Here is a 26,769-nt window from a genome sequence, read left to right as displayed (position 1 = left end):
AGCACTGTCCAGTATGAAAGGGAAATGGTTTATAGCTGAGTTGATAAATATTTATTTCAGTTATATTTATTTCAGTGGTTTGCTGAAATGGAGAACACATGCATTCTGAGCAGCATATTATTCTAAGCCAATGCTGAAGTTGTGCGTGTCCTTCACAATGAACCACTGCTGCTAGCCATACCAGGTTTACTATGAAAAGCAAAACTGAGACCCCAGAATCTTTAAAATCATTTAGGAACTTATGCTATGAAAACCGAAGCAGCATATTAATGGAATTAACATGGCAAAGCTCCCATATAGGTAATAACCTAAGCTGTGCAACATGCTTGCCAGAAAACCCAAAAGGTACACTTAGAATTTATTTGTGTTTTAGAATTCATTGCAAACTCAGTTAATCTAAGGACTCCATACAGTGTACTTAAAACTGTTTCTGGTTTTCAGATTTTACTTGGTTGTGATTCTATTTGGATTAAACTCTGTTTTTCAAGTGAAATTTGGTGTAGGTTTTCCAGACCGTGTTTGCATCTGCTGCTTCAAAATGTAAATCCAGAAACAGCAGCAAGGTAGTGCAAGTGCCTGCCTTGTAGTTATCCACTTAAAACTAAAACCAACCAACCAAAACTACCCAAGATCTTGATTGTTGTAACAGGATGGTTAATAAATACACTATATTGTTATGACTTGTCATAATCAAGATTTTGCTGATTTCTAGGATGTGTATTCAGTGTGACAGGCAGAGTTCACTGGGCTGTTCTGCAGGTGTTTGCATTGTTTCTTCCCCGCTATGTAGATTGCTCCAAAAGTAATGCCTCCTATTTATTTCCATGGAAGCTTCAACAGCTATGAAGAGCACAACAACTCTGTTTGATAGAGCAAACTCTTAGCTACAAAACACTTCTTTTTTTTTCAATGTAGTCACCATCATTAGCTACGCCCTTTTGCCAGTGTTGACCAAGAGCCTGCATGCCTTGTTTATAAAAATATGCACCAGTGGAGGTGACCCACTGTTGCCAGGTGGGAAGGTTCAACCTCTACTGTCATACTAGCAACATCCACTTCTGACGTCTGGGCCAATATGATAAAAATGGGGACATTACTTTCAGAGCAGTCTTTGTGAATACAATGCGATTCTTCTGATTCTTCTTAACCCAAGCTTTCAAGGTAGCTGTAGAGCTGCTAGGCAGGTATTTACATTCCAGCTTAAAGGAATGGCATTAAGGGAAGTGAACTGTATGCAGTAGGGTGTGTAAACAATCTTTATGTATCAGTGTCAGTGTGTTCAGACTTGTGTTCATCATTCTTGCTTTACAAGTAAACCTCAAGTCAGAATACATAAAACCTGAAATATTTATATCTGATTAGAGTTGAGATTAAAGATAAAACAGTAAAAGTCATATATCTGAAAAAATCCATGAAATTTAAAGCAGTAAAAAATCAACACAGTTACAAAGAATCAGTTACTATCGGCTATTAGCTGATAGATTTTAGAAAGTGATTTGCTCTACAAGCAATCTACCTGGCATGTATCAATATAGACTGTCAGAAGACTTACTGGCATCTACGTGTTTTCAGAAAATGTTAATCTATTAGCAGAGTGATTTTTAGTTTATTTATTTATTTTTACCAACTTTGGTTTGGAAATATTTCGGCATAGCCACTATATTGGAGCAAAGAATGTATGTTATACAGTTCAGTGAGTATGGTCATAGCTCTGGATGCAGGTTGTCAGTATGTTTCTGTTCATCAGAAATGGCTGGAAACTACAGGTAGAAAACAGTTCTGGTGACTAGGCCCAGATCTGCTACCAACTACATCCCTCCCAGTCCCACTGCCTGCTTTAGCAGCTGGCCATAAATACCTACTTGCAGGTGGCAATCAGTAAAGTGAGCAAGTTGAAGTACAAGTGGGTGTTTTCATATTCTGCCTTGTAGTGCATGAAGCTGTCACTTCAATAACAAACTGTTTGAGAAAGCTAGAAGTGTAAATTTCTTACACTCTCAACAAATTCTGCTCTTACATTTTCATAGTAAATTGATGTTACTGACTCTGACTTCTGAATTGCATGGTGAAATATTTTTGTTTTCTGATCTTTCTTTTTATGATACTAGCGAGGTGGAAGCTTAAACCTGTGTTTTTATAGGTCCAAAGTAAATTATGGAAATTCTGTTGCTCATTCACAGAACCTGTTATTTAATTCCGTAAGATTCATTTTCATTTAATAATTTTCACAAATCATCTTGAGAATTACTTATCCTTCCAAAAAAAAAAAAAAAAGTATGCTAGGTAAAGAACAGTCCATTCTAATCATCTAGTTCAGGTCATCATGAGTCTCTTCTAGCAATTTCTTTGGCTAGAAATGCTAAAGCACATCCTTTAAAACCTACGTATAAGGCTTTGAAAAATTCTTGGCCTCCAATAGGTACTAGATATCTGGACATCCTTTATTTTTGGCTGAAAGTCTTAACTGTCTAAATAGATACTGCCATGCAAAGCGCTTATTGCTTGCAGCCCTTCTGACAGGAATGGAAGATACAGAGTGTCATGGTAATCAATAATATCCAGGGAACGCCTTCCTAACAACTACTTTGTGAAGAGTTTTCATCATGTTCATAGCGTGATTGTGAAATGAAGCATGTCCTTGAATTTAGAACTAGTAGTAGATTTTATATTGTATGTGTGTAGAGTGTATTTAAATATGTGAATAAAGTGCATTCATATCATCAAGCCACCATATTAAAACTATGACTAACCTGAGATCCAGCATGTATAACTTGCTCACAGACATTGCCTTTAGGAAGAAGGCTTTTCTTCTCTGCTGCTATTTCAGGAATTCTACACAGTGTCACTGCACACTAGACTTTGTCCTTTCCAGGTCTTCTGTGGCTTAGTGGCAGGTGAGCCTTCTTTCTTCGTACAGCATCCTCAAAGGCCAGTCCTAAGAATGCTTCCTTGTTTTAGGTTGAAAGACAATGACTGTATCTTTCCACCTCCTCAGACCTTGTTTTTAAAGAGAAGTTCTTTTTTCTGCGTTACTTGGGCCTTCAGTTTTTTGCTGATGCTTTAGTTCACAGATGAGATGGGATGTAAGCTTTTGAGATATGCCTGTGTGCTACTGCAGACTAGCTCTGAATTTCACAGTTGTCGATCTTTAAATTATGGAAACTTTCTGCCACTGTATACAGTTTTTCTGAGAGCTCATGTAAGAACAAAATTTGAAGTTGTTTTCACAAGAAAGAAAACGAAGTTGCTCAGGGCTTTTGCTAAGACACTCCTTAGTCCGCATTCAATGCTGTACTGTGTATGTCAAGTTGATAGTATCTTTAATCGTACTCTTATTTGGAAACAGAGTTACTGAAGTACTTGTTCTGCTTTTTAATCAGCATTCTTTTCAAAGTCAAGGGCTCACAACCTTATTACGAGTTCTACTTGAGAAGCATGCTTAGAATTCCCCAGAGATTAGACTCTGCCATATTGCTCAGATTATTTGTTTTATATACTCCTAACCCAAGCGTGAAGAAGTTTGAATGGTCTGAAAGTGTAATGTAATCCAATTTTAGAGTTAATAAATTGGACAGACAGCTCAAGAAGAGGTGAAAAAAGCGGCCCTTAGCTGTTTCTACTATGTGGTATAGATGGACTCTGTCTTTTGTCACATCGAGCAGAGTGAATTTGCCCATCATGTTCTTTTCCAGAAGCAGAAATCAGTTGGCTTCACTGACACCAAGACAAGCATGAAGCCAAAGTGAATTTTATTGGAGAGGGATGGATTAAATATGTACATGAAGCAGAGATACCCTGAATTACATTGTTGGTTAATGACTAGCATTACTTTCTGGCAATTAAGTTATGCTGGAAAAATTCCATGTGCACTGGATAGCTCTCCTTCTGTATTTGAATCTTCAGAATTTTCTGTGCAATGTTAGTATTGGAAGGACAGATTTGGCATGACCTAGGAAGCAGTCCTTGCTTGCAAGTTGCTGCTGGCATAATCATCAACCCATAGCCATTCTCCTGGTGAAAGAAAGTAACAAATACATTAGTAAAATGACGTGTTACTTTTTCATGTGTCGTACAGTCTTGTTTATTATGAAGTGGATGCTGTAGCATAGCATTTTCTCCAAATCTCTTTCATGTTTTTCACTTTTCAACCCAAGCAGCAGTTTTTGCGGATTTTATGTGAATATGATTTTATGTGATTATGTAAATGTTAATTTTGCCATCTCAAACTTGAGAGGAATTAAGTCCTTAAAATACAGCTTAAACTGTACTGAGGGCCCCCTTTTACTGGGAGAAGACATTATCCTCTGTTAATTTCAAAAGTGATGTGGAGGTTTAAAGTCATTTGGTGTTTTATACATTATTTTTCATGCAGGAAAAAAGAAATCCAGACTCAGTTGATTGACAGTGTTGTAGGTATCATCTTGTGAATAATAATGTGTGCAAGTTGGAAAAAAAAAGAGTAGAAATAATCCTTAATGTTTGTAGATGCCATTTGTCTTTCTAGGGGTAGTATCAGAAAAAACAACTTACTAAAGTTACTTCCTGAGATGTAGCCTGCTTCCAGTTTTGAGAAACCACATAGAAATGAAAACTGTAAGGGTGTTGGCAGCTCATACTAGAGCTGGAGATTGAAAGATTGATGACTTTGCTATTTTTACAGTTGTTTATTTTGCTTCTATAATACAATAATACATATTTAAAATCCTATAGCTTTCTAGCTTGGAGGATAAGACAAGTGTGGAATGCTCAGTCTGAAGTTGTCTGGTCTCAGCTAAAACATACAAAAAAAGCCTTACATGATTTTCAGGAATTCATTGCAGATAATGAGAATTCATGTAATTATTACACCTAGATGGATTCAAAATACACAGCAAAATCAGGTGACTGCTTAGAGTCACATAACAATTGATCCCGTGTTCATATCATGCGTTTTAAATTGAAATAGTAAAGCAAGATTGATAAATCTAGTACCTTAAATTGCTATTGCTGCATCAATATTACTAAACCTTAATGGACTCAGAAAATTGAAATTTAAAATGTGTAGGTATTTGGAATTCCATCTCCCCTCACTGTTCAGATTCCATTTTAACACTCTTAATGTTGCCATAGGGTCATCAATGACTTAAAAATATTTTCTTTTATCTATTATGAAATAACATCACTGTGACAGCATCATGCGGAGAAACAAGATCAAACACAGTTTTTGAGGAAAGACTGTCACATCCTCACTAACTGCTGCTTCTCTGCACTGTTGGGCTTTTCAGCTGTCTGCCATGGAAGTAAAAGCATAAGAACTGAACATGGAAGAGCTAATGAAGCCCTAGGTAATGCCATGGTAATAACCAAGATAATACCTTATGAAACTTGATGAAAGAATGCAGCTGTTCTCTCGGGTATCAGAAGCAATTTATCAGTGTTGGTATGGTGTTCTATCAGACAAAATCCTCATGCTCTAAAGGCAGCTTGAGCTTACTTCTGAAGCTCTGCACTGTACATTACCGGACAGTAATGTGTAATTTAATACAAGTACTTTCTGCCCAAGTGTTTGTTAAATGGTCTGTCTGATGCACTGCCTAACAAGGTCCCCAAAAATAAGCTTTTGTTTGGACTGCAGAGCACTTTGAAGGGGCTAGCTGTATGCCTCTGAAGTGGCTGGCTGTGTAAAGTCATCTAGTGACACATCTATATGCTATGGGCATTCTGGAATATAGTACAGGCTTTCTGTTTCTGGAAAGATAATGATATTTTCTGTAATTCTGATGAAAATGCATTAAATCTTATTTTCTTCAGAAGAATCCAGTTTAAAGGTTTAGAAAGCCTATTCATAAGTACAAAATATCGTTAGCGGGAATTTTGTTGAAACCTACTGTAAGGACTCCTTTGGCCATGCTGCTTGTTCTCATGAAATTATCACCTTGGCTATAGAAATTCATTGCAGGGTGAAAATGAAAAATGCACTTTTTGTACATAATTGCAGCTTTTATTCTAACTTTTCAGTGATTTTTTCAGCCTTTGGGCAGCCCTTTGTTTCATTGAGTTATAAATCTGTGCTCCCAAATTATATTTTAGAAATGTTGGGTTTGCAAGTCAAGTGAAACTCGCACAATTCTCCCTTCTTGGACATGGCCTGGTGTGTTCCCTGATGTCCGTTCCGCAATTTCCTCTCTTCTCTTTCCACTTCTCACTGTAGTGCCAGCCTGCTAGAGGCCTCTTGGAATTTGTAGTAAGAGGAACAAGTTTGACACTATTAAAAAGAAAGCTGAAAATCCCTTCTTCCTGGGTCTGTTCTACTTTTTATTTGCCCACTGTGTTCTCGGCAAAGGCATCACCTCCATGTGCGCTCTTACCCAGCACTGTTGCTGCTGTGCACTGATAAGATATTTTGCCTTACAGTCAGCATTGCTCTAGGCCTGGAAAAAGGTAGTGACTTCCAGTATGATTTGAGGTAAGTTTGCTTAAATGCTTAACTTCCAGTCCTGCAGTCCTGGCACCACTGGAAGTGCCAAGGCTGCATGTCCTGGTAGTGTTTGAATGCAGTCACACAGTGATGTCAGTTCTCCTGAGGTTGTGGGTCTGTCATGCTGACAACCCAAGAAATATTTATGTCTGGCTCTGAAAAGGTTTCTTTTGCATTTAAAAAAAAAGACAACAAAAGTAAATAAAAATAAAAAAAAAAATCCATTTATTTGTATTACATAACTGTGGAGATCTCAGTTATACTGCTAATCTCTCATATGATTTAGTCACACTGGCAAAGAGCTTGAAGGAATGCCATTATATTATTGGGCATGACATTGGTCATGCAGTAGGGGACAGTCTCCTGTCAGTCTGTAACAAGGCAGTACCCAGTGGAGCTGCAGTACGGGTAGAGCCAGACATGCCAGCTTCTGCACTGAGATACAAACCAGATTCACAACTGCTTGTAGTTACTGCTATCTCGTAACATTTTTGCTCTCAGTGAAAGTGTTAACCCTCACTAGTTGTCCCAGCTACAGCCTGGCAGTTGTTTTCAGCTTCCAAAATGGTAGCTTAGTAGTTAAACACTCAGTGCTTTTCATTTCTTGGTCTCAGTTATTGACCAGTGGCCCTGCTCATCAGTGAGCAGAATTACTTGCAGCCATTTACTTGTGATCTGTACATCTGATCAGGTTCATTCTTATAAGGGGAAAAAAAATAATTCAGTGTTTCCCTAGATTTTGCTCTGTAGGCCGTACCCAAGTGTGTATATAAATCTTACCCAGATTGTGTCTTAGTGAGTATTGGAGATGATTTGGGTTTTGCTGTGTGTGTGTTGTTGTTGTTGTTAAACAGAATGGTTTGTATGGTTGTAAAAGTGTAAATCACCTTAATTCATTAATTTTTTTAATTTTAATTCAGCATACACTTTGCTTAAAAACAAACAAACAAGAAAAGCACATACTCAAGCTTATCATGTGTGCTATTACAACAATCATGAGTTAATTCTGAAGTTATCTTTTCTGTCGGGCATTCTTTAATGATATACCAAGTGACGTTTGAGCTCTTTCTTGAAATGTATCAACTTGTCAGAAGGAACTCATGTGGCATAAAAGGTCAGTTACTATGTTATATATAGCTTTTTGTTTTCATCCCCTCTGTTCTGGTGGGGAACTCAAAATGCGTTAGACAACAGATGTGAAACACTTAAAATATTTGGAATGTGTGGGAATATACTGAGGGACCACCTGTCCTGCAGTGTGACAGAATCGGTTTGTGAGCCCTGTTCATTACACTGACAGTGACAGAGAACAGGAGGAGACATACGACAAAAGTAAAGCAGAGTGAAAACTACTGCACAATTGTTCGAGGCTGGCTGTACTCGAGAAAGTATGGGAAGAAAGGCAAATTAACAAGTTCAACTTCATTAATACTCAATAATCAATATTTGAGATTCCCTTAGTAAGGATAACCTGAAGCAGGTTTATTTTTTTCAGTTCAGGAAGCTAACAATTAGGAAGAAAATAAACAGACTTTATCTGATTTAACCTAAATAAGGTGTTTTATTTTTTTTTACTACTTCTAACAGTCAGATCCTATCTATTTAGTTATAGGTTAACAGTTACAGCTGATAATAGCTATATTGGATATCTTTTATGAAAACAAACAAAACCATTTATATAGTGTAGAAAGCCAGAACTTTGATAGTAATTTGGATTCCTTTGGAGCCTGAGGATTTTAAGGTTGATTTGTTGCTGCTGTCTGTTGTTCTACATATTTAGTATTTATTGACTAAAGTTAACAAGTGCTGCTTCACAGATGAAGGAACAAAGGCCCAGATAGGATCAGCATGCAGCATTTGCATTTCTTCATTCTGAGTTTTGGCATGTGAACACCCACAATTCTTTATTATCTCTTTCCTTCAATGATTTTTTAAAGAGAGAATATTAAAATTGGGATGATAGCTACTTCCCTGCCCCAGGGAAGAGTTGGGGAGATAGTTAACGTTGACACCCAGAGCTCCCTCTTTTCCTCCCTCCAGTTCCTGCATGAGATTGCCACTGCTTCTGTCCCAGTTACAGAGCAAGGGGAAGGTACTGTGCAGGGGTTCTGCCCATGGACAAGGATAGGCTGGGAAAAACCACGTAGCATGCTCTGCTCTAAAAAAAATAATGTATATATATTTAATGTACAGAAATTAGAAACTTACACAGATTCATTCCTGCTACTCAAAGCTGATAGTGAATCCTGATTGCGCTGAATGGCAAAGGTCTTGCTGTAAATGTTGGGAATGGATGTGAAGCTGACCTTCAAAACTGTAATCTGTAATCAGTCACACAGAATCAGTGAATGAAACAGCCGTAGCTGAGTTCTCTTGATGAGGACTGATGAAAGTCAGGACATACACGAGCTGTTTCCCACAGTGCATACAATTCTCCCTACCCTCCTGTATAATGGCTCACTGCTGTACACTATGCAAACAAATTACGTGTACTGTGGGAGCCACAGCTTTAAATTTATCAACCTTTTTGCATGCAAAAATCTAGAATTAATTATGCTTTCTTACTTTTAAAGTTCCTCTTAGCTAGCTGGAGGGAGGTCTTTGTGATTAAAGGAAGCAGGTTTCACTGAGTTAGACAAGTTGTGATCTGTCCTCTCTTTCACCTCCCCTCAGGGCAAAGACCAACAGCTTGAGGGTGACCCCTTCAAGAAGTTTCACTGAAAAGGAAGATGAGAAAGGCTGGACAAGCTCTTTCTAATGCTCTGCACTGGAGCCAGGAAGAGGCAGCTGTTTCTAGCCTTTCTGCTTTCCTCCCCCACTCCCCCCCTTTCTTTTTTTCCCCTCCCTTTTCCTGATAGCTGAGATCTGGGCTTGCTGCCATATCTGTTTGTCTGTCTGTCTCATGTTGTTTTTCTCGGAGAGCTTCAGAGGCCAGTTGCCCATAGTCAGTTGCTGGGAACAGAGGTTGTTCCTTGTATCGTCTTAACTCCCCATGCCAGTGTGTTCATGCTTGAATAGGAAACAGCAAGATCTGTCAAAATAGCCCTTTTCTTTGGAGCTTTGAGGCTGCATTCTCCACGGCCATCTGTTCCCTTTCACCCTTTTGGACAATGTTGCTATTTGAAACCAAGCACTCTTTGCTCTCTCCCTTTCCCCTTGCCCTCCCCTCCACCCCCGAATCTGGGAAAAAGGGGTAAAAAAAAAAAAGTTGTTTCTGGCCTCGCCTGGCCTCTAGAGGGTTCAACCATTTTGTAGTCCAAGGATTAAAAAGTGATTTTTTTTTTTATTTTATTTATTTATTTTTTTTTTTCTTCCACTGACTTTAAAAAAATGTAATACATCTCAGGAGAGAAAAGTCACTGCAGTGAGAGATTGTTTTGGATTTATGCATTCGTGGAGCACTTCAGTGTAACGTTGGTGCCTGGTACAGCTTACAGCAAAAACCTGGCACGTCTTGGAATACTTTGTGTTATAGCAGTAATGGAAGGAACCTCCTATAGTTAAGGCCATATAACTGTTTCCCTTCTTACCCTCTGCATTCAGTCAGAAAAAACTTATCAGCATGAAATTTTCCAGTCTTGGTTCTTGTCCAAAATTTAATTTATTTGGTTATTTGGAGATAAAGCAAGTCATTGCTTTTTGAGAATGAGAAGAAAAAAGAATCTACCTCCTCAGGGCCTGGATTGGAACTGCAATGTGAGGAGAGGGCTGGGTGGGCTATGGGTCTTCTGCAAGGCCTGGGTAACTGAGGACCAGTGGCCCCATTGTCCTTCTTTTTAACATTCTCCATGTTACGTAGGGAAGTATATAGATGTACAATGTACTATACATATAATCATATATATATATATGATTTTTCAGCCTTGTAAAGGAGTGCATTCTGAACACTGTGTGAGGTTTGCCAGGCCAGCAAATGAAGCAGAGCAGATGGGCATCAGCTTGTGGCATAGGCCCCACTATGCTGGGAGATAGGTGCAGCCAGTGAGAGGGATACTGACAAATACAGACTTGTGATTAAAAGCAAGTTAAGACATTCCACAGCCAGCCCTGATGCTATTTGTTGTGAAAAGTAAGAATCCTTATTCTGCATTTGATAGGCAGAGTTACAGTTGCATATACCATTTTTTTTATATTTAATGTTTCTTAACTTTTGTGTTCCTTATCAAATAACGAAAATATTCTTTTAATTTGTTGTTTTGTGGTGTTTCATTTTTTGTTTTTCTTTTCTTTTTTTTTGATGGATAATGCTGAGAGTTTGGCCAAATCTGAACTCCAGATGTGAACAGCTGTAGTTTGCAAACTGTCATCTCTAAGGCCCCAAATGTTTGGCTGACCTCTGCTTCCTTGTTACAGGCTGAAAGAGAATTGTTTCATGTTGGAATTTCATTTTTTTTTTTATAGCTTTGGCTCATAATCCAAGCTGTACAGCTCTAAGACTGTTTTTATTTACACCTGGAGAGAACTGTTTTAATTGTTAACTGTGTGACTGATGTTAAGAACAGTGAAGGCTTAAATTTTCAGATAAATGGCTGTGGTCATAATGCAAATTAAAGCAGTTTACTCAGTTTGCATACAAGAAAGGTTGTTAAACATAACCCTTGTGGTTAACAGCCCCACCCTGAACTCTTAAATTATTGTATGTTCCAACCTTTTACATCAAGAAATCGCCGTTCACTGAGATTTGAAAATAAACTTGAAGGAGGGCTAGTGCTGAAATAATCCTGTATCTACGAGTATAAAGGACGGATAACTTCATTCAGAGGTTCAAGTGCAAGCCTGTGATCAAAAGCTGTTGTTTGCTAAGGCTTTTTAGTCTGCGCTGAGTATTTTGGGAAAGGTGCAGTGGCTGCAGTGCCGCTGTGAGCACTCGTGTTAATTGAGCTAATTCATGTGGTGGGTTGGCTGCAGCAGCACAGCATCCTCTGTGGCTTCGTAGCAGAATATGTTTGCCGAGGCAGAGTTTAGTGCACATTTAAAACTAGCTTACATACCCCTACTGTCCTTTTCCGTCTGGCATGCAGACATGCCATCAGGCTACTCTCTGGGAAGTAGACAGCCGTGTCAGAATCACCCTCAGAATGGTAGCACTAATTGGTTCATTTATTGGTTGCTTTGATGGAGAACTCAATGTGTGTTCAAAACTTGACTCTGTCCTTTCTCCCCCCCTCACCCTTTGCGCCCTGCCTCTCAAATGTAATTTAAGGTTCATTTGCAGACTGGCTCCTGCCTTGCCTGAAACGCTGCTGCTTTTGTCTGCACTGTGTCAGTTTTGTGTGTACCAGAACTAAGCTGCCAAGACACTGTTTCTTTACCAGAATATATTTTATGGAAAAAATGTCGACTGTGGGAATACAGTCTGTGCCTCAGACCTCAGGATCCTACAATGACCATAATGCTGTGCACTGCATTTTGAAACTCACTGCTATTTCGAAATTCCATCTCTCTCTCCTGCCCCCAGCTGTATTATTTTTTGTTCTGCCTTTCTGGGACTTAGCTGTTTAAGACTTCCAGACTTCAGACTGTTATGTTGGGGGTTTATTTTGTCCTTGTCAGGGAGGAGTGTAGCAGCTGGCTCATTTGGTTCTAGCCTGGAAAGTTCGGAAGTGGCAAATCCAGATGATGGGTAAACACTAGCAGAGACTGATGAAGTTTAACAGCTGAGATTAAGCATCCTGGGAAAATCAGATACTATAATGCCACGGCTGTGTAGGTCAGAGGGCTGAGGCTTGCAGCATGCAAGGCTTCAGTTGCTTTGACAGTGTGATTTTAAATCTTCGTTCTTTATTTAAGCCTTAAGGGGCCAACACACGTGTAACTCTAGTGTTCTGCCCCCTCTCTCCTACGTGCCTTCTGATTAATATCATGATCTGTTTAATTCCCCGAGGGAACTTAACAACAACAAAAAAGCAGCAATAACTTGTAGTGTGATTAGTGAGGTGATAATTAAAAGCATTTTCTGGTTCACAGGGCCCCTGGCATTGCCAGACGCCATGACTGGGCAAGCTTTGTTTTTCAGCCTATGCATCCTTTATATGTGCAGGCAGGCAAAATTCCAGCTTTTTTTTTCCCCATTTTTGTCAATGGCTTGGGACTCTGTTTTTCTAGTCTTGGAGAGGCAGGAAGAAGTGACTTGGAGACGACGTGGTAGAAGGAAGAAGCTCCTTTAAGGTTTAGTGGTGAACAATGTGTGAAAGAACTCTGGATACCAAAAACAGTGTAAGTTCAGGACAGTGTTAGTTTTTCTAAAATTTCTCCAGCTCTGTCATTAGAAAGGAGGGTGAGCTGAGGAAGAAAGTATTTATTCTTTGTTACAGAAGAAAGATCAACTTAAAACCACTGTCTTCTACTTGGTCTTCACAATCCATCCCACCAAATGACTTATTCAGTTACTTGCACTCCAAGTGCAGAGCAGGGGAGTCCAGAAACCAATCAGTTTGTGGTACATTGTCAGGCCACAGAAGAAGAAGAGAGGGGGGGAAAAAAAAAAACAAACCACCAATGTACACTGCTATCAAGAAAATATCTGTTCCCAAGCACGCTAATTCCCTGTTTCAGGTTCTGTTTCAGGTGCTATAAACCAGCTGCCTTCTCTCCTTCACAGGTCTCCTGAGACCTGAGCATTTTTTTCATGGCTGGTAGATTGTCTGGCAAGAAATCAGACCAGCTGGATTTTCTCATTTCTTAATGTTAGTTCCTTTTTTAGGTCAGCAGACAGGAGTCTCAGTACTAGCATGTGTATTTCCCTCTCTGTCCGTCTGTCTCAGCTCAAAACAGAATCAACATGAACTCACTGAGGTCAGGAAATGTGAGCTGTTAGTGCAGCACACACTGGTTATAGTGGGCACACTGGTCAGCAGCAGTGGGAAGAGATAAAAACAAGCCAGCATCCGGCCAATTCTCTGGAGGACCCTTCCTACATCTTTGGCCTGGATTGAGGTCCGAGCTGATTTTTCAGGATAGGGTAATGATTAATATTGCTTGTTTGAAAAAGCTTCTAATGTTTCATGGAGAATACTGAAAGACCCAACTTACTGGACTGTCACATGCTTTGGTTTATTTTCCCTCCTTCTCCAGGGAGGATTGCTTGTAAGTGGGGAATAGTCAGCAGCAGCTAAAAGACTCTTAAATTGCAATTCTTATGAAAAGGAGATATTTAGGTCAGGAGCTGTCTTTTTCTTCTGCTTATATGGTCCTTGTGTATTGCAGATGAGAGCTTTAGGAGCTGTCAAAATAACAATAATAAAATAGCTGTAAAAAAGCAGGAAGGACCTTATTTTTTTTCATGGGACATCAGATAAGAGAATAAACAGTTTAAAGGAGAGAATTTTTTACATGGCTAATTTTGTGGCCAAGCTCGATTCCTGCAACAGCTGGCTTTCGTGCTATATGGGCTAAGTAATAAAAGGCTAGATGAAGGTGATGCTGTATTCCAGCAAGTAAGTTTTGATTTTTCTCCTAAGATGAACTGTTTGGATTCTTGCATAATACATTAAGTGAAACAGGACTGTACAGCTGAAACAGAGACAACGTTTTCTTCAGTGTCCGTACAAATGAGTAACTCGTGTTTGGTGATAACCTAGTTATGTGTAGATGTGCTTTGTCTCAAGTGGGTGATTGTAAATGGTAGTCTAAATATCTGCCTCGTATTGTTCTAAAGGACCCAGTTTTTATCATCCTCAGTCATATCCTCTTAGTTCAGTGTGTGCTGAGGGCAGAAAGCGTATGACGGGAAGGGTTTGCGGTATACCGTGGCCCACCAATACAGAGTGAGATGGTCACCAGTGTGGGGGAAGAGAGTCAGAACTGCCTTCTGCCTAAAGAGATCATTGCAGAGAAGGGCTGAGAGAAGGGCTGCAAATGGTGGAAGTCAGTGAGTGGGAGTTTGAAGAAAGCTGTGGTTAGTTACTTCACAGATGAGTTTGTCTTGTGGGTTGTATTTTTACTATGTGATGGGTTTTTCCACCATTGGGTATTTTTATACTTGTACTTTCTGAAGAGGTGAAGATGGAAAAAATAGATAGGTGGTTGTTTTTGTTTTGTTTTTCATTTCTTTTTTTCCCCTTCTGGTGTCATTGTTAGAGATCTGCACCAAAAATGCAGGCTAAATGCAATGCAGGTGAAAAGCAGTGATCTTTGAGCTCCACCAGTGAACCAGAACATCCATACAGGAAAACTACACAGCCTGTGTGAGAGGGAAAGTACTTATTGCAAGATGTGCTGTTTTTATTATGTGCCGTTTTTGTCCATCTCAGTAGTTTACTTCTTTATAAATATTTTCTCTGTACTTTTGGAGGGTTTTTCCTCCTTTTTGATAAATCGGGCTTTCATCGAGATGATTTTATGTTGAAATTTGGGGATTGGTAGCTTCTGTGTTTTGTTACTTCCATGTCCTAATGTGTATCAGTCCCTTTTTGCATTAATTGAAAAAAGACTTTTAAATTATGAAATGATAGAGATTGCAACCTACTATCCCCATTCAGACTATCTGTGGCATTAATCTCAGTGTTAAGGAAGGTCTTCAGGAATGTTCATTTAAATTGCACTGATGGGAGAACTGGACAAAATGATTTTAACTTCTGTATGTAACAGGACTAAGTGCTGTAGCCCAATTCCTCTGACAGCTTCTGTCAAGGCATCAGAGCCCAGAAGATATGCACCTCAACCTCTGTGTGGAGATGACACTGCAGCTGAATAATCTGCAGTTAAAGAATCACCCTTTCTTCTTTGGTCTGTTTCTTCCCTGGTTGTGCAGAGTCATTCACTTTGCATTTGACCCAAACCACAAGAAGCTTTATTTTCACTTGACAGCTGTTGAGTGAGAGTGAAGGAGACAGTTTTTGCCTTGTTCGTGCTTTCCAGAGCAGACAGTCACTACTCTAGTGCCTCTGGTGGTGCCCTGAAGAGCCCAGTTTCACGGGAAACAGCAGAACAGGTACTGAGTGCAGTCCTGCCTGCCACTGTGCTCTTTGATCCCTTCAATGCTAGTACTTTTTGTGTGAGGAAAAATGGAGTGTTTACTGGAATCAAAGTCACTGCTGCACTTCATTTGAGCTGGATCTGAATACATGGAGAAGGGTTTATTTGGAGGTCTTCTCCTACCCTCCTACCATGCACCCTCACCTCCCTATCACAGAATCATAGAATGGCCAGGGTTGGAAGGGACCTCAAAGATCATGAATCTCCAACCCCCCTGCCACATGCAGGGCCACCAACCTCCACGTTTAATGCTAAACCAGGCTGCCCAGGGCCCCATCCAACCTGGCCTTGAACACCTCTGGGGATGGGGCATCCACAACCTCTCTGGGCAGCCTGTTCCAGTACCTCACCACTCTCTGGGTAAAGAATTTTCCCCTGATGTCCAACCTAAATCTCCCCTCCCTCAACTTAAAACCATTTCCCCTCATCCTACACATATCAACCCTTTCAAAGAGTTGATTCCCCTCCCCTCTGTAGGTTCCCTTTAGGTATTGAAAGGCTGCAATGAGGTCACCCTGCAGGCTTCTTTTCTCCAGGCTGAACAAGCCCAGCTCCCTCAGCCTGTCCTCATAGGGGAGGTACTCCAGTCCCCTGGTCATCGTTTTTGTGCTTCTGCACACCCATTCCCTTTTCACATTTACTGTCTTCTTTTTGTCCAGCTGTGAACTGAGATTTGCCATCTCTCTCTCATTAGATTGTCAGCCCTCGCCCTTTTCCTCCTCTCCCTGAGCTCCCTGTATCTGCCATATCCTGAGCAGAAACTTAGTGACAGTACTGACTGGGGCATGAGCAGTGTGCTGACCAGGCTGGCAAGATGGAGGTGCTGCCCGTCAGCTGGGACCTGCTATTTTGTGCCTCTCTGAGTGCTTCAGGATGGACAGTGGGAGGACTTCTGAGCAGAGACCTATGTCTTTTAGAACCAGGGAGCCTCTAAGAGCCAGGTTCTTCTTGGGCCAAGGTTGGTCTATCCCATCTCTAAATATGAAAATGTCAGAAGGAAAATCAAGGCAGTACATACAAAAAATATGCTCTCTCTAAACAGTTTTATTTATCTATTTTCCTAGTGTTTTTCATTAGTGACTAAGTAGTGTTTGAATAACAGAAAAGATGAACTTGGGATTTTAAGACTATGCTTGAATGTAAATATATTTTCTTAGCATATACTCTTTCCTTCTTCTGAAATCATTGCTATCTTTTTGTGTTTAGAGCAAGGGGAAGGAAAGAAGTGCGTACTGTCACTGTCCTTGAACTTTTCTGCAAGGCTGGTGCAGCTTCCCCTCCATTAAGCTCGCTTGTTGGTGTGCTCCTCCTTTTGCCCAATGCATCATTGCAGGAGCATCCCTTATAAAACGGAAATCTTTCCTGTGAGGCATTTCTTTCCACCCTGTAAACAGTCTTCACTGTAAATTTGCTCCAGTCTTACTAACCACTTTGCACCAGTCATAAATTTGAATAACTTCATAGGAGAGGATTTGCCTGAAAGTGGGTCACAAGAAGTCCTCTTCAGACGGGATGATACAGTTATGGTGCAGCAGAATTTCTCCTGTATAATAAAATAAATACAGCAATTAGCTTGTTTGTTCTGCTACAAGCCTTATACTTCTAATATTTCACTTTGGTACAGGTTTTAGGCCTGCAAGAAATGCAGAATTAGGAATCGTTATGGCATGATACCACCTGTATATCACCAGGTTCCAAACAGTTAACAGCAGCTGCTTAAAGCCAGCAAATAGCTACTTAATGTCTGATGTCCCTTCAGCATGGGTGACCACTGCCCTGTGTAGTGAGCAGGGCCTTCCAGCTGTGTGCAGGAGTATGCTCGTGTCAGCTGTGAGGAGTCACCTCTGTACAACCAGAGCTCACTCTGAGCTGCTGTAGCTGAATTTTGTGACTCCTACCTGTTGCTAGCTGGTGGGAAAGGACAGCATCAACTACCAGTGAAATTTGAATCTTATTCCATGTAACAAGGAGAGGATTGCAAAGCCTTAAAGCTGTTTCTTTTATTCTCCTGTAGCCTGTTTATACAGTGGTGATATTTTACTTTTGAAGTGTATGCAGCTTGCAGAGCTTAATGAACTTAAGTGACTTGGTTTAAATAATAAATAACCTGCTTTGGCAGGGGGGTTGGACTTGATGATCTCTGGAGGTCCCTTCCAACCCCTACAATTCTGTGATTCTGTGATAGGATGGAATACAGACCTCCCAGCACCTTGCTTTTAACACTTGGATGTATTCTCTCCTCCAACAGGCAAATTAAATCAGGAATGCAGATAAAGAGAAATTATCATTGTCAGTACATCCACTTTCCCGATACAGACTGGTTAGACTGATTAACAGAATAGCCTTCTTGATACTGAAACTTCCAGTTAGGAGCTCCTACCATGAGTTATTCATGCAAAAGTTTGATGCTTATCAAGATAGGGGTACTTTTTGTTCTGAGGAAAGGAAAGCAGTCATCCTTGCTTGATGAAAGAACTGTAGACTGTTTTCAAACTGGAATACATCTTGTTCAGGAGTGGTCACTGTGCATGCTGCAGTGAGTTACCATGAGGGGGGAAGCAACTCAGGAGTATTGAGTCCAGCTCCTATCAAACTATGGGCTTGAACCAAGTGCTTCACCACATTCTTTCTTTAGTGCACCCTAAGTGTTTAAAGACCTAATCCAAATTCCAGCAACGTCACTGCAAACCTAAATTATTCAGGGAGGAGGGCAGAGGGGAGATTTGATGTCTATAGATGAGTCCTTGAGTGCACTGCAATGATTCTAGGCCCCTGTCTCCAGCCTGCTACTCTCCTCCCTAATGCATTCTCCTGTAATTATTTGCAAGCTACTAGTAGTGATATAAATAATGGTCTTTACTGCAGTTTGCAGGAGATACTTTTGTCAGCCCAGTACACAATCGCTTCCAAAACCTAGTACTTATAATTCAAGTTTCAACATTTACTCTGCACTCCTGACAGGGTTTTGACAGAAACATAAGGCTTTTCTGCAATTTGTAATGCAGTCATTGCCATATTCTTTTCATAGTCTGCTTTAACCGTGTGAAACATAAGCTACCTTGTAAGCAAGGTGAAGAATTTCTTTTAACTCTTTGACTGGCTCTGTGAAGGTGTAAAAGTTAGCGTGGTCCTGTCATATAATCTGCTCTCTTCCACTGTTTTTTTCCCTCAAAGTCTTGTCTGATGTAATATTAATTGAGTCACTTGACAAGGATTTTATCATTATCCTGGGGAAGCAGTTTTGGCTTTTGCTTGATATTGCAATTTCTGTTGTCTTCATTTTGTGGCAGGTGACAGGAAGTTCCCTGACTTTAAGTCCAGCTTTCTCTCATTCAACTTCAGGTCAACATTCATCACTTTTAAGCTTTATGCACTGACTGTCACAAGCTGTTTTCAACTTTCAGATTACCATGACTTTATGCAAGTTGCTGTCATATACAAATACATTTTATATATCTGCAAGTAAATCCAAGCAACTTGTATTTTGTTTCCAAATTTCTTTGATTTGCCTGTTCTGCGCTCCATTCTTAAAGTGTCATTTGAAGTATAAGCAGCACAACCATCTATCTGTTCATCTTACGCAGAATTTGCTGTAAGCAAAGATGGAGGTCTTGGACACCTTTCTGCTTGTTTACTGATATATGTACATGAATGGGTTCTTCGGTTTCAGTGCTGGAGAAATCAAGTGAAAAGGCAGTTCAGCAAGCTGGGTCATGCTGCATTATTGGAAGCACTTTACATTATCATTGCTGATCACAGCAGACAGCATTTTCCTTTAGGGTTATAAAAAGTTCAGATGATCTCCAAAACATCACAATGGTATTTACAGTTAGAAGGCTCCCTTTTTAAATTTTAGAAAACATGAGGGATGCCTGCTTGTGTGAAACAGTATTTTAATTTTTGGATCAGAGTATCATGGCACCACATCCTGCTCCTTTAACTTCCCTTTTTGTTATTGAGTTATACACTGTCATGCTTGCTTTACCGTGCCCATATAAAGCTGGTTTGCTAGGAGTTCTTGTGTTTGAAAAGGACAAGACAAGTGTGTCCCAGTGCACCTCCAGATATTTAGGAGTTTCATGCAATACTGTCTGTTAAAAACAAAACTGTGACAGCTTGAGATGATTGATTAGAGTTTCTATGCTGAAATCTTTTCTGTGGTACTGTCCTGATGCAGTTTCTTTTGTAATCAGTTTCAGGAACTTCTGGAAGTGGGACGAGGGAATCTGCCTGTGTGACAGCAGCCCTTGGTAACACGTGGAGTCACAGTGTCAACACCAGGCTCATCCTGCAGTATCACGACTTGCTGACAAGGCAGGTGAGAACTTAAATAAAGTCATCCAAGCAGTTGTTTGCCAGGTGGGTAACTGTATGACAGCCAGCATTGTTAAGTACCATGTGGTGAGAATGGGCCAAGTGCCTACCTGGGATGCAGGGAGGTCACTGTTCTTTGCTTTTCAGGGATGGCCAGTCCTCCAGTGCCTCCCTGTGTTAGAATGGGCTTATCTGAATCATAGGATCTGGTGTGTGCTGGCACAGACATGCAAATTCCTTGAGTTTTTAGGGTATTGCATATTGTGGAGATGAAGGTAATTCTTGAAGTGTTCTCCTGCACAGGGATTTTGGGACAGAAGTGGGAAGCTAGTCCTTTTAGTAGCATGACTGTTTTGCTGTCGCATCTTTCCCACTCTTCTGTGCCAAATTTCTTCTATGGCTGTTAGGATAGGGAGTGCTCTATCTTCTGCAGCTGCTGTTTGCAAGTGGAGGCTTGCTGCCTGTACCAGCAAACTCATTTTGTGCATTAACTATGGTAGCAACTTTCTAGTAGTATGTCTGCAAAAAGGAGATAGTTAACACTTTTACTGAGGGACTTTGTGCTTTTGAATGAACTATAGTACCTTTTTTATTTTTATTTTTTCTTTTTTGCCTGTCCACCTTCACCTTTTAATTTAAAAAATAAAAAAATAAAAAAATAAAAAAAAAAAAAGGAAAGGAAAGGAAAAAACCCTGAAAAGCTAAGGGATAAGATGTGGGATTTGATTGAGGGAATTACACTTCCTGTTTTTAAAACATAACAACACATGATTTCATCTGTCCCTTGGGATATCCATGGTTAATCTCTTTCGGTTTCATCTATTCTATTTTTCATTGGCGTAACTTTTTTTGAAAGCTGTGACCCTTGGTCTTAATGTTATTGATGTTTTGTCCACTATGAGTGCTGTCATAAGAGGTGTTATGTGACTTTTTTTTTTTTCTTTTTTGACACATTTTTTTCTTTTAAATTCTTTTTTCTTGGTCACTTTACTTCCTGAGGGAGGACTTTCTGGCTCTACTTTCTTTTCCTCTGGAGGAGGTGAGGTCACAGTGACAGTCTAGGAGAGATCTTCCCATATGTCTGACTTGCATGGTACTAGAGCCAGGGTGCTTGTGCTTGCTGGGAAATCTTGCCCTCAAGAGCAAAATAAGCACTTGAGATTTGCTGGGCTGTGAGTCCAGAGGGTAGTATTCTTCAAGATGTGAAGATACAATCATTAAGGAGGATTCAAGCCATCAGTTTACAAGAAAATGTAGAGTACAGCCCACTGAATTGCTTGATGTTTGTTCTCAGCCTCACAGCATCGAGTTCTGGGAAAGCTCAAGGCCAGTGCAGTAGTCCATAGACCTGAAACTCTACAGAATGCCAAGGCAGCAGGTGGCATAACGAGTATGCAACAAATCTGGGGAAATCGAGCATAGAATTCTTACACAGGAGTTGTTTTTTCTTTTTTCTTTAAGCTGAGTAAAAGATTCTTTCTTTTTGTCTGTTTTGCAGCCGTTTTTTTAGCTAACTACCCACCCCATCCTTCACATGTCTATTGAACATTAATAAGACAACAGCCAATTCAGCAAAGTATTGAAATTTCTGGAATATCCCACCTGCCTTAAAATCTGTTAGGTTTGCTTTATTGCTTGGATAGGACCAGCTTTTCCCACTTTCCAAAGCCTGTGCTCTGGTTTCATTCTCCTCTAGCAGAGATACATTGCCAGAGGTGGGAGGACAAGCACAGGTTTCCAGCCGTCTCTTGGAATGATTGTGCCATCAGAATCTATGTGCATGGGCTGCAGTCAGTCTGCTGACTACTGAGGTAGGGCTGAAGCTGCACGAGGCACAGAGCAGTATGGAGTCATAGGAGCTTGGGAGAAAGTGGGAGAAGTTAATCATTTCACACAAATGCGTTCACAAAAGGAATTTGCTACTATCTGTCCAGTATATGGATAGTGATAGTCGGTTCTCCCTGAGGAGTCTTGTAAGTCATTAACCTTGACATGTGTTTTCCTGAATTCCATACGTAAACATGCAGGGCCTTTGAAGTTGGGCCAAAACTAACGAGACTGTGCCACAAACTATGAGATTCCTCAGTTGCCGCTATGCTTATAATGATCATGCTTTCCTGAATTGGAGTCAAAAGGCTTCCAAACTTACTGTTTTCATGTGTGCTCAGCTGTCTTTGGGGGACAGCATGGTAGGGTTTAATAATTTGACGTGCTATATTTAACATTTTATTCTTGTCTATTAGAGGCAGGATGCTGGATTAAGTGAAACACTGACCAGATCTGGTATGGCAACTAAAATGTGCCTGGTTTATTTTATAGTTTCCAAGGGATTTGTGAGACTCATATTGTAACACTAATGGCTATAATGTGTTTTGAAATACTCAGATGGAAAGTGCTGTGGAAGCACAAGGTGTTATTATATAACAAATCAATGTTATCACTTAGTATTTTAAAGAACTTTCAGGATTGAGATACGAGATAGGGACTAGGGCTTTCAAGCCATGCCAGGTAGTTGTTGTACAGCTGTTTTCCTGCTTCAGGTAAAGTGTTTCAAATGGATAAGTATATGATGACTCAGTCTTAAAACAAAACAGAAAGCCATCTCTTATTCTGATTAATGCCAGACATAACTTTGTTGTGTCCTTGGTTACAGACCAGCTGTTTTGTCTTGGTCTGTTCAGTATCATATGAATAAGCCCTGAATAAGCATTCCAAAATTGTGATGGCAAAGTAACCATGGTACTTGCTGGCGTGGAGAAGGGCTGGGAGAATTAGAAGGGGGGCGGAGACGAACTTTTATGTGTATGGGACTTAAGGCTTCAGAATAAAACTAGATTTATGTCTCCCTGTAAGACCTTGATGGTAGTTGTTAGGCTCTATAGCTGTTGGATAGTTGTCCGATTTTTAAGATAACATCAGTTGAGGTTTTCAACTATAAAAAGGGAAAGCAAATAAACCACAAAAAATAAAACAATTACAAACAAAGCAAGTAGGCTGAGGAAGAAAACGTATGCTAAGCACTGTCTGGGTTTAAGGCCTTCTAATTTTTGCCTTAACCTAGGCAAGAGAGAGCACAGTAATGAAATCTGGAAAAGAGAATTGAATGTTTGCATGTCAAGGCTCAGCGGAAGTTTGTAGCCTCACATTGTGAAGACTTCTGATTGCTTTGAGACTGCAGTGTTTACTGGAAAGAAAAAGAGAAGTGATGGAATGTGCTGAAATCACTGTGAAATGAAAAGAATAAGGTCCAATGTAAATAAAATATAGTGGTAGTGTGTTTTCTTCTGTTGATTTTGTAACAATTATAGATGCATGCTAAACCAAATGAAGATGCAGAAGAAGCAGTGTAAACATATTTTTTTCAGTAGTCTTAAAATACCTTTGAAGTCAGATGGGGAAGCTGGAGGTGATCCGTTCAATGCAGACAGAAAACTTTTCACCTACTTCAGCAGGGCTGATTCAGTCTTTGACGTGGTTGGAACAAGAAAAATCCCATGGAGAACTAGGCATTGAAATCAGTGTTTTGCCAAAGAAGGTGACTGAGGATGTACACAGGTTGCCTGTGTGAGATGAGAAACGTGGTTCTTTATATTCTTTACATGTCTTTTGCCAAGCTAGGATTTGGGGAGACTCAGAAAAAGAAATTTCTGTACCTTAAGAACAGAAGAGAGCTCTGAATGTGCAGTTCTCACAGAAGTACTAGAACAAATGCAATGCTGTTTAGTAGCCTCAACTGCACTGAGAAAACCTGACTGCATATGCTACACGAATCATGTACATAGTCATGTAAATTATATACATAATTCAGTTCTTTTTTCAAGTGTGTAGATGTGAATAAAATCAGCAGATGATGGCAGGTAATGAGCTTCAGTAAGCAGTAGTAGAAAAGAGATGTGGCTATTGGGTTGTTTCAGAATTGAAATGTTATGAAGTGTTCATCTGTTGTAAGCCATTTGTTCTATAATATGCTTATTGTATGGCAAATCAGCTCTGTGAGAGCACAGAGAGACTTCTTAAGACAAGGAAGAGTGATGACAGGGAGTCATGTGAAGGGTAGGAAATTTTGCAGAAAAATAGTTTTATTCAGGTGAGAATTTTTTTTTCATCAAGAACGTTGCTTTTAAATAGCTGTGGGAAGACTCCAAGATCACTGATCCGAACACTGTAAACCCTTCCATTAAAAAAAAAAAAAAAAAAGGCAGTTTTTTCTAGGGCTGTTTACTTTAGAGATTTCTGCCTCATCCTTGTCATCTTTTGACTCTTTAGAATCAAGATGCAATGCAGGTTTTTGTAGGTTCAAATTTCAATGTGTGCATACAAACCACATCCCTTAAGCTGATAAATAAGTAGCTTATTATATTTTTCTGATGACAATATCCCTAGACTAGTGACTCTCACAACAGAAGTCTTTTGCTTATCCATAGGTCGTATACAAGCATAAGCAGCAATATGACATTGAGTTGCATGTGAACAGGATGAAACTGGTCAGTGCACAAGTGTAGCATAAACAGATGATTATCGAAACAATATGATAAGTGATTTAATCCAGCAAAAGTACCAAATGAAAAGATGCCATGAAAATAAATAAGATTCATTAACAAGTAGCTAGAGCTCAAACTTCATTAGGTCGCTTTCCCAACTTGTGTGTTCATGTTGCTGTTGTTTTCATTACGCTTTCTGCATAATGGACTTGTGGGAGGTGGTTGTACAATATAAGCATCACTGCAGTCCTGTCCAGGGCTGGATTTATGGCCCCTTCCTGTTGACAGCACACTTTTATAGAGGAAAAACTTTTCCATCAGTCTTGAGCAATCAGTCATTTACTCGGGTGCTTATATAACACTATTCTGTTTGTTATCTAAGAATCTAAATAGAATTGAGGTAGAACTGAAAAGAACAGAAGGAAACTTCAAAATAATTTATATTTTTCTGATTTTTTTTTTATAGCTTTGCAGTTTTCCTTGATGAAGATTGTTCTAATGCTAGATTAACAAAAATGTAGCAGCAGCTGTTAACTTCAAACACACAGCTCTGTAGTTCAGAGCATCCCAAACAAAGAAGCAGGAATATCCCTGAGGTTGCAAGGGCAAACTTATTAAGTCCTACCAAGTCTTCCTCATGAGCTTGGTGGTACAGGTGGTCACTCAGTACCTGGAATTGAACTTGTACGCATGATCCTTTGTTATTTTTGACTGAGTGGCCACTTAGCTCTTCTTTGGATGTGGTCAGCCTGCACTGGTCATGGAGTTAACTGTGTCAAAGTCAGAGGAAACAGGAATTAATTTGTACCCTTGTACCAAAGCTCTGGAGACATCTCTGGAACACTGTGTTTGGCTTTGACATTTGTGTTGAAGTAGCTGTGTTCAAACAAGTGCTATGACAGAATAATAAGAATGGGAATGGAGCTGCTGCTCTGAGAGAGAACTTGTGTGTGTGTTAATGCATGTGATGCATGGTGTTTGATAAAATGTGTTTGCCCGCAGTAGAAAATTAGGTTTAGTAATAGAGGAAATCTCTCATACTTTGTATTCCTGTCAGAATAATGGTCCTATGACAGTACTATGAAAAACTCACGGTGAAGTTCCATGCCTTTTCTCTTTGTATATGTGTCAATTTATAAATCCAAGGTGATTTTTCTATGTTGAGGATTTTTTTGCATCATTAATTGTATTTTCTTCTTTCTTCTCTCTTTCCACTTTCTTCCGGGGTATGGTCTGTGCAAAGCAATATATTTCTTGACATTGCAACAACTTTGAGTTGTTGCTAGTAAAAATGAACCTCAGATAAAGCTTGTCTGGTTTTTAAACTTTGATATACTGACGTTGGTAGGCGAAATGCTTTGCATATGTTTTGAAAAGGTAGGGATCAGACATGATCCCTGTGATCCAGTGCAGTACAATTTTAACGATGCTTTAGTTATGTTAAAGGAAAATCATCTAAGAAGTTCGTGTATGTAGGATATTACACTTTTCATTAAGCGAATATTTCAATTTTTAACTTCCTTATCTCACCCAAAGATGTTCTTGCTAGATGAAATCTGAGTCTTGTAGAAAGATTGAAATTAGACATAATTTTATACTTACCACCTTTTCTCAACACATACAGTATGATAGTACTCCAAAAGTGCATTCATTTCCTCTCTGTTTATTGGCTCACACATCTGTTAGTATTTTCTCTTGTCCTTAAATGATGCACACTGAAATCTAACATGTTTTCTACTGAAGCTCTATTTAAGATAATACTACTGTTTTTCACATGTGAATTTAGCAGTGGTATTTTTTGATTATTTTTTTTCCCCAAAGACTTTGCTGAAGTGCACACACTCAAAAAAGCTGGAAACAGTTCTTGTTTGTTTCATATCAAAAGCATTTTGCAGCCACTAGTGTGGGTCAGAAATACTTATGCTTTAGTCTTGGACTTGGTTGAATTCCATCTCTTTTTGGCCCGTGCTTAGGAATTTAGGATTACGCCTTTACATCAAGGAGGTATAAAGGACGTTGTTTTTATTGATGTCTGAAAACAATGAATACAGGATGGGAAGAGCACACTTCTGGGAATCACCTTTTACAATATATTTATTCGCTTTCAATTTGTAAACAAGAATCTTGAGGTGTTGTCATCATTTATTAAGCTAAAACAAAATGGAAGGAGGAATGAATATTAACTGAATAAAGACTTGAGAAGCATCAGAAACAGGGATAAGGGTTGAATTTGTTGCAGATATTTTTTTTATCTGTGGAATTATGTTAAAACTATCATGAAGAAGCTTCACAGAGATCTGAAGAATAATAAAAGCAGTAAATCATTATGGCAACGCATATGCTAATTACATATTTAAGAATGTATGTTCCTTATGTTGTGGTTAAGACTAATATCAAGTTGATCTGTTCTGTGTTATGGTGGGGGCTGGATGCTGGTTGGATCCCTACAGAGACTTAACTTTTTACGTAGTCTAATAGTTATAGGACAAGGGGAATGGTTTCAAACTAAAAGAGGGGAGATGTAAATTAGATGCTAAGTGG

The 26,769-nt window shown here is 39.5% G+C and overlaps 1 protein-coding gene across 13 annotated transcripts in view; it reads left to right on the top strand.

Annotated features, from left to right (window-relative positions):
• Positions 1–26,769, top strand: part of RAD51B (RAD51 paralog B) — a 349,342-nt gene that overhangs the window by 181,545 nt on the left and 141,028 nt on the right. For 8 of the 13 annotated variants that reach the window (XM_048948189.1, XM_048948200.1, XM_048948198.1 and 5 more), the window contains one exon: positions 19,627–19,751. In XM_048948189.1, coding sequence (XP_048804146.1) covers positions 19,627–19,751 — 125 coding nt within the window. Of the gene's footprint in view, positions 1–19,626; positions 19,793–26,769 lie in introns of all 13 variants that reach the window. The other 5 variants (XR_007377652.1, XM_048948191.1, XM_048948192.1 and 2 more) reach the window with 2 other exon arrangements.

This window comes from Lagopus muta, chromosome 6 (assembly GCF_023343835.1).
Source record: "Lagopus muta isolate bLagMut1 chromosome 6, bLagMut1 primary, whole genome shotgun sequence".
Taxonomy (NCBI): domain Eukaryota; kingdom Metazoa; phylum Chordata; class Aves; order Galliformes; family Phasianidae; genus Lagopus; species Lagopus muta.
This window is presented reverse-complemented; position numbering and strand designations above follow the sequence as displayed.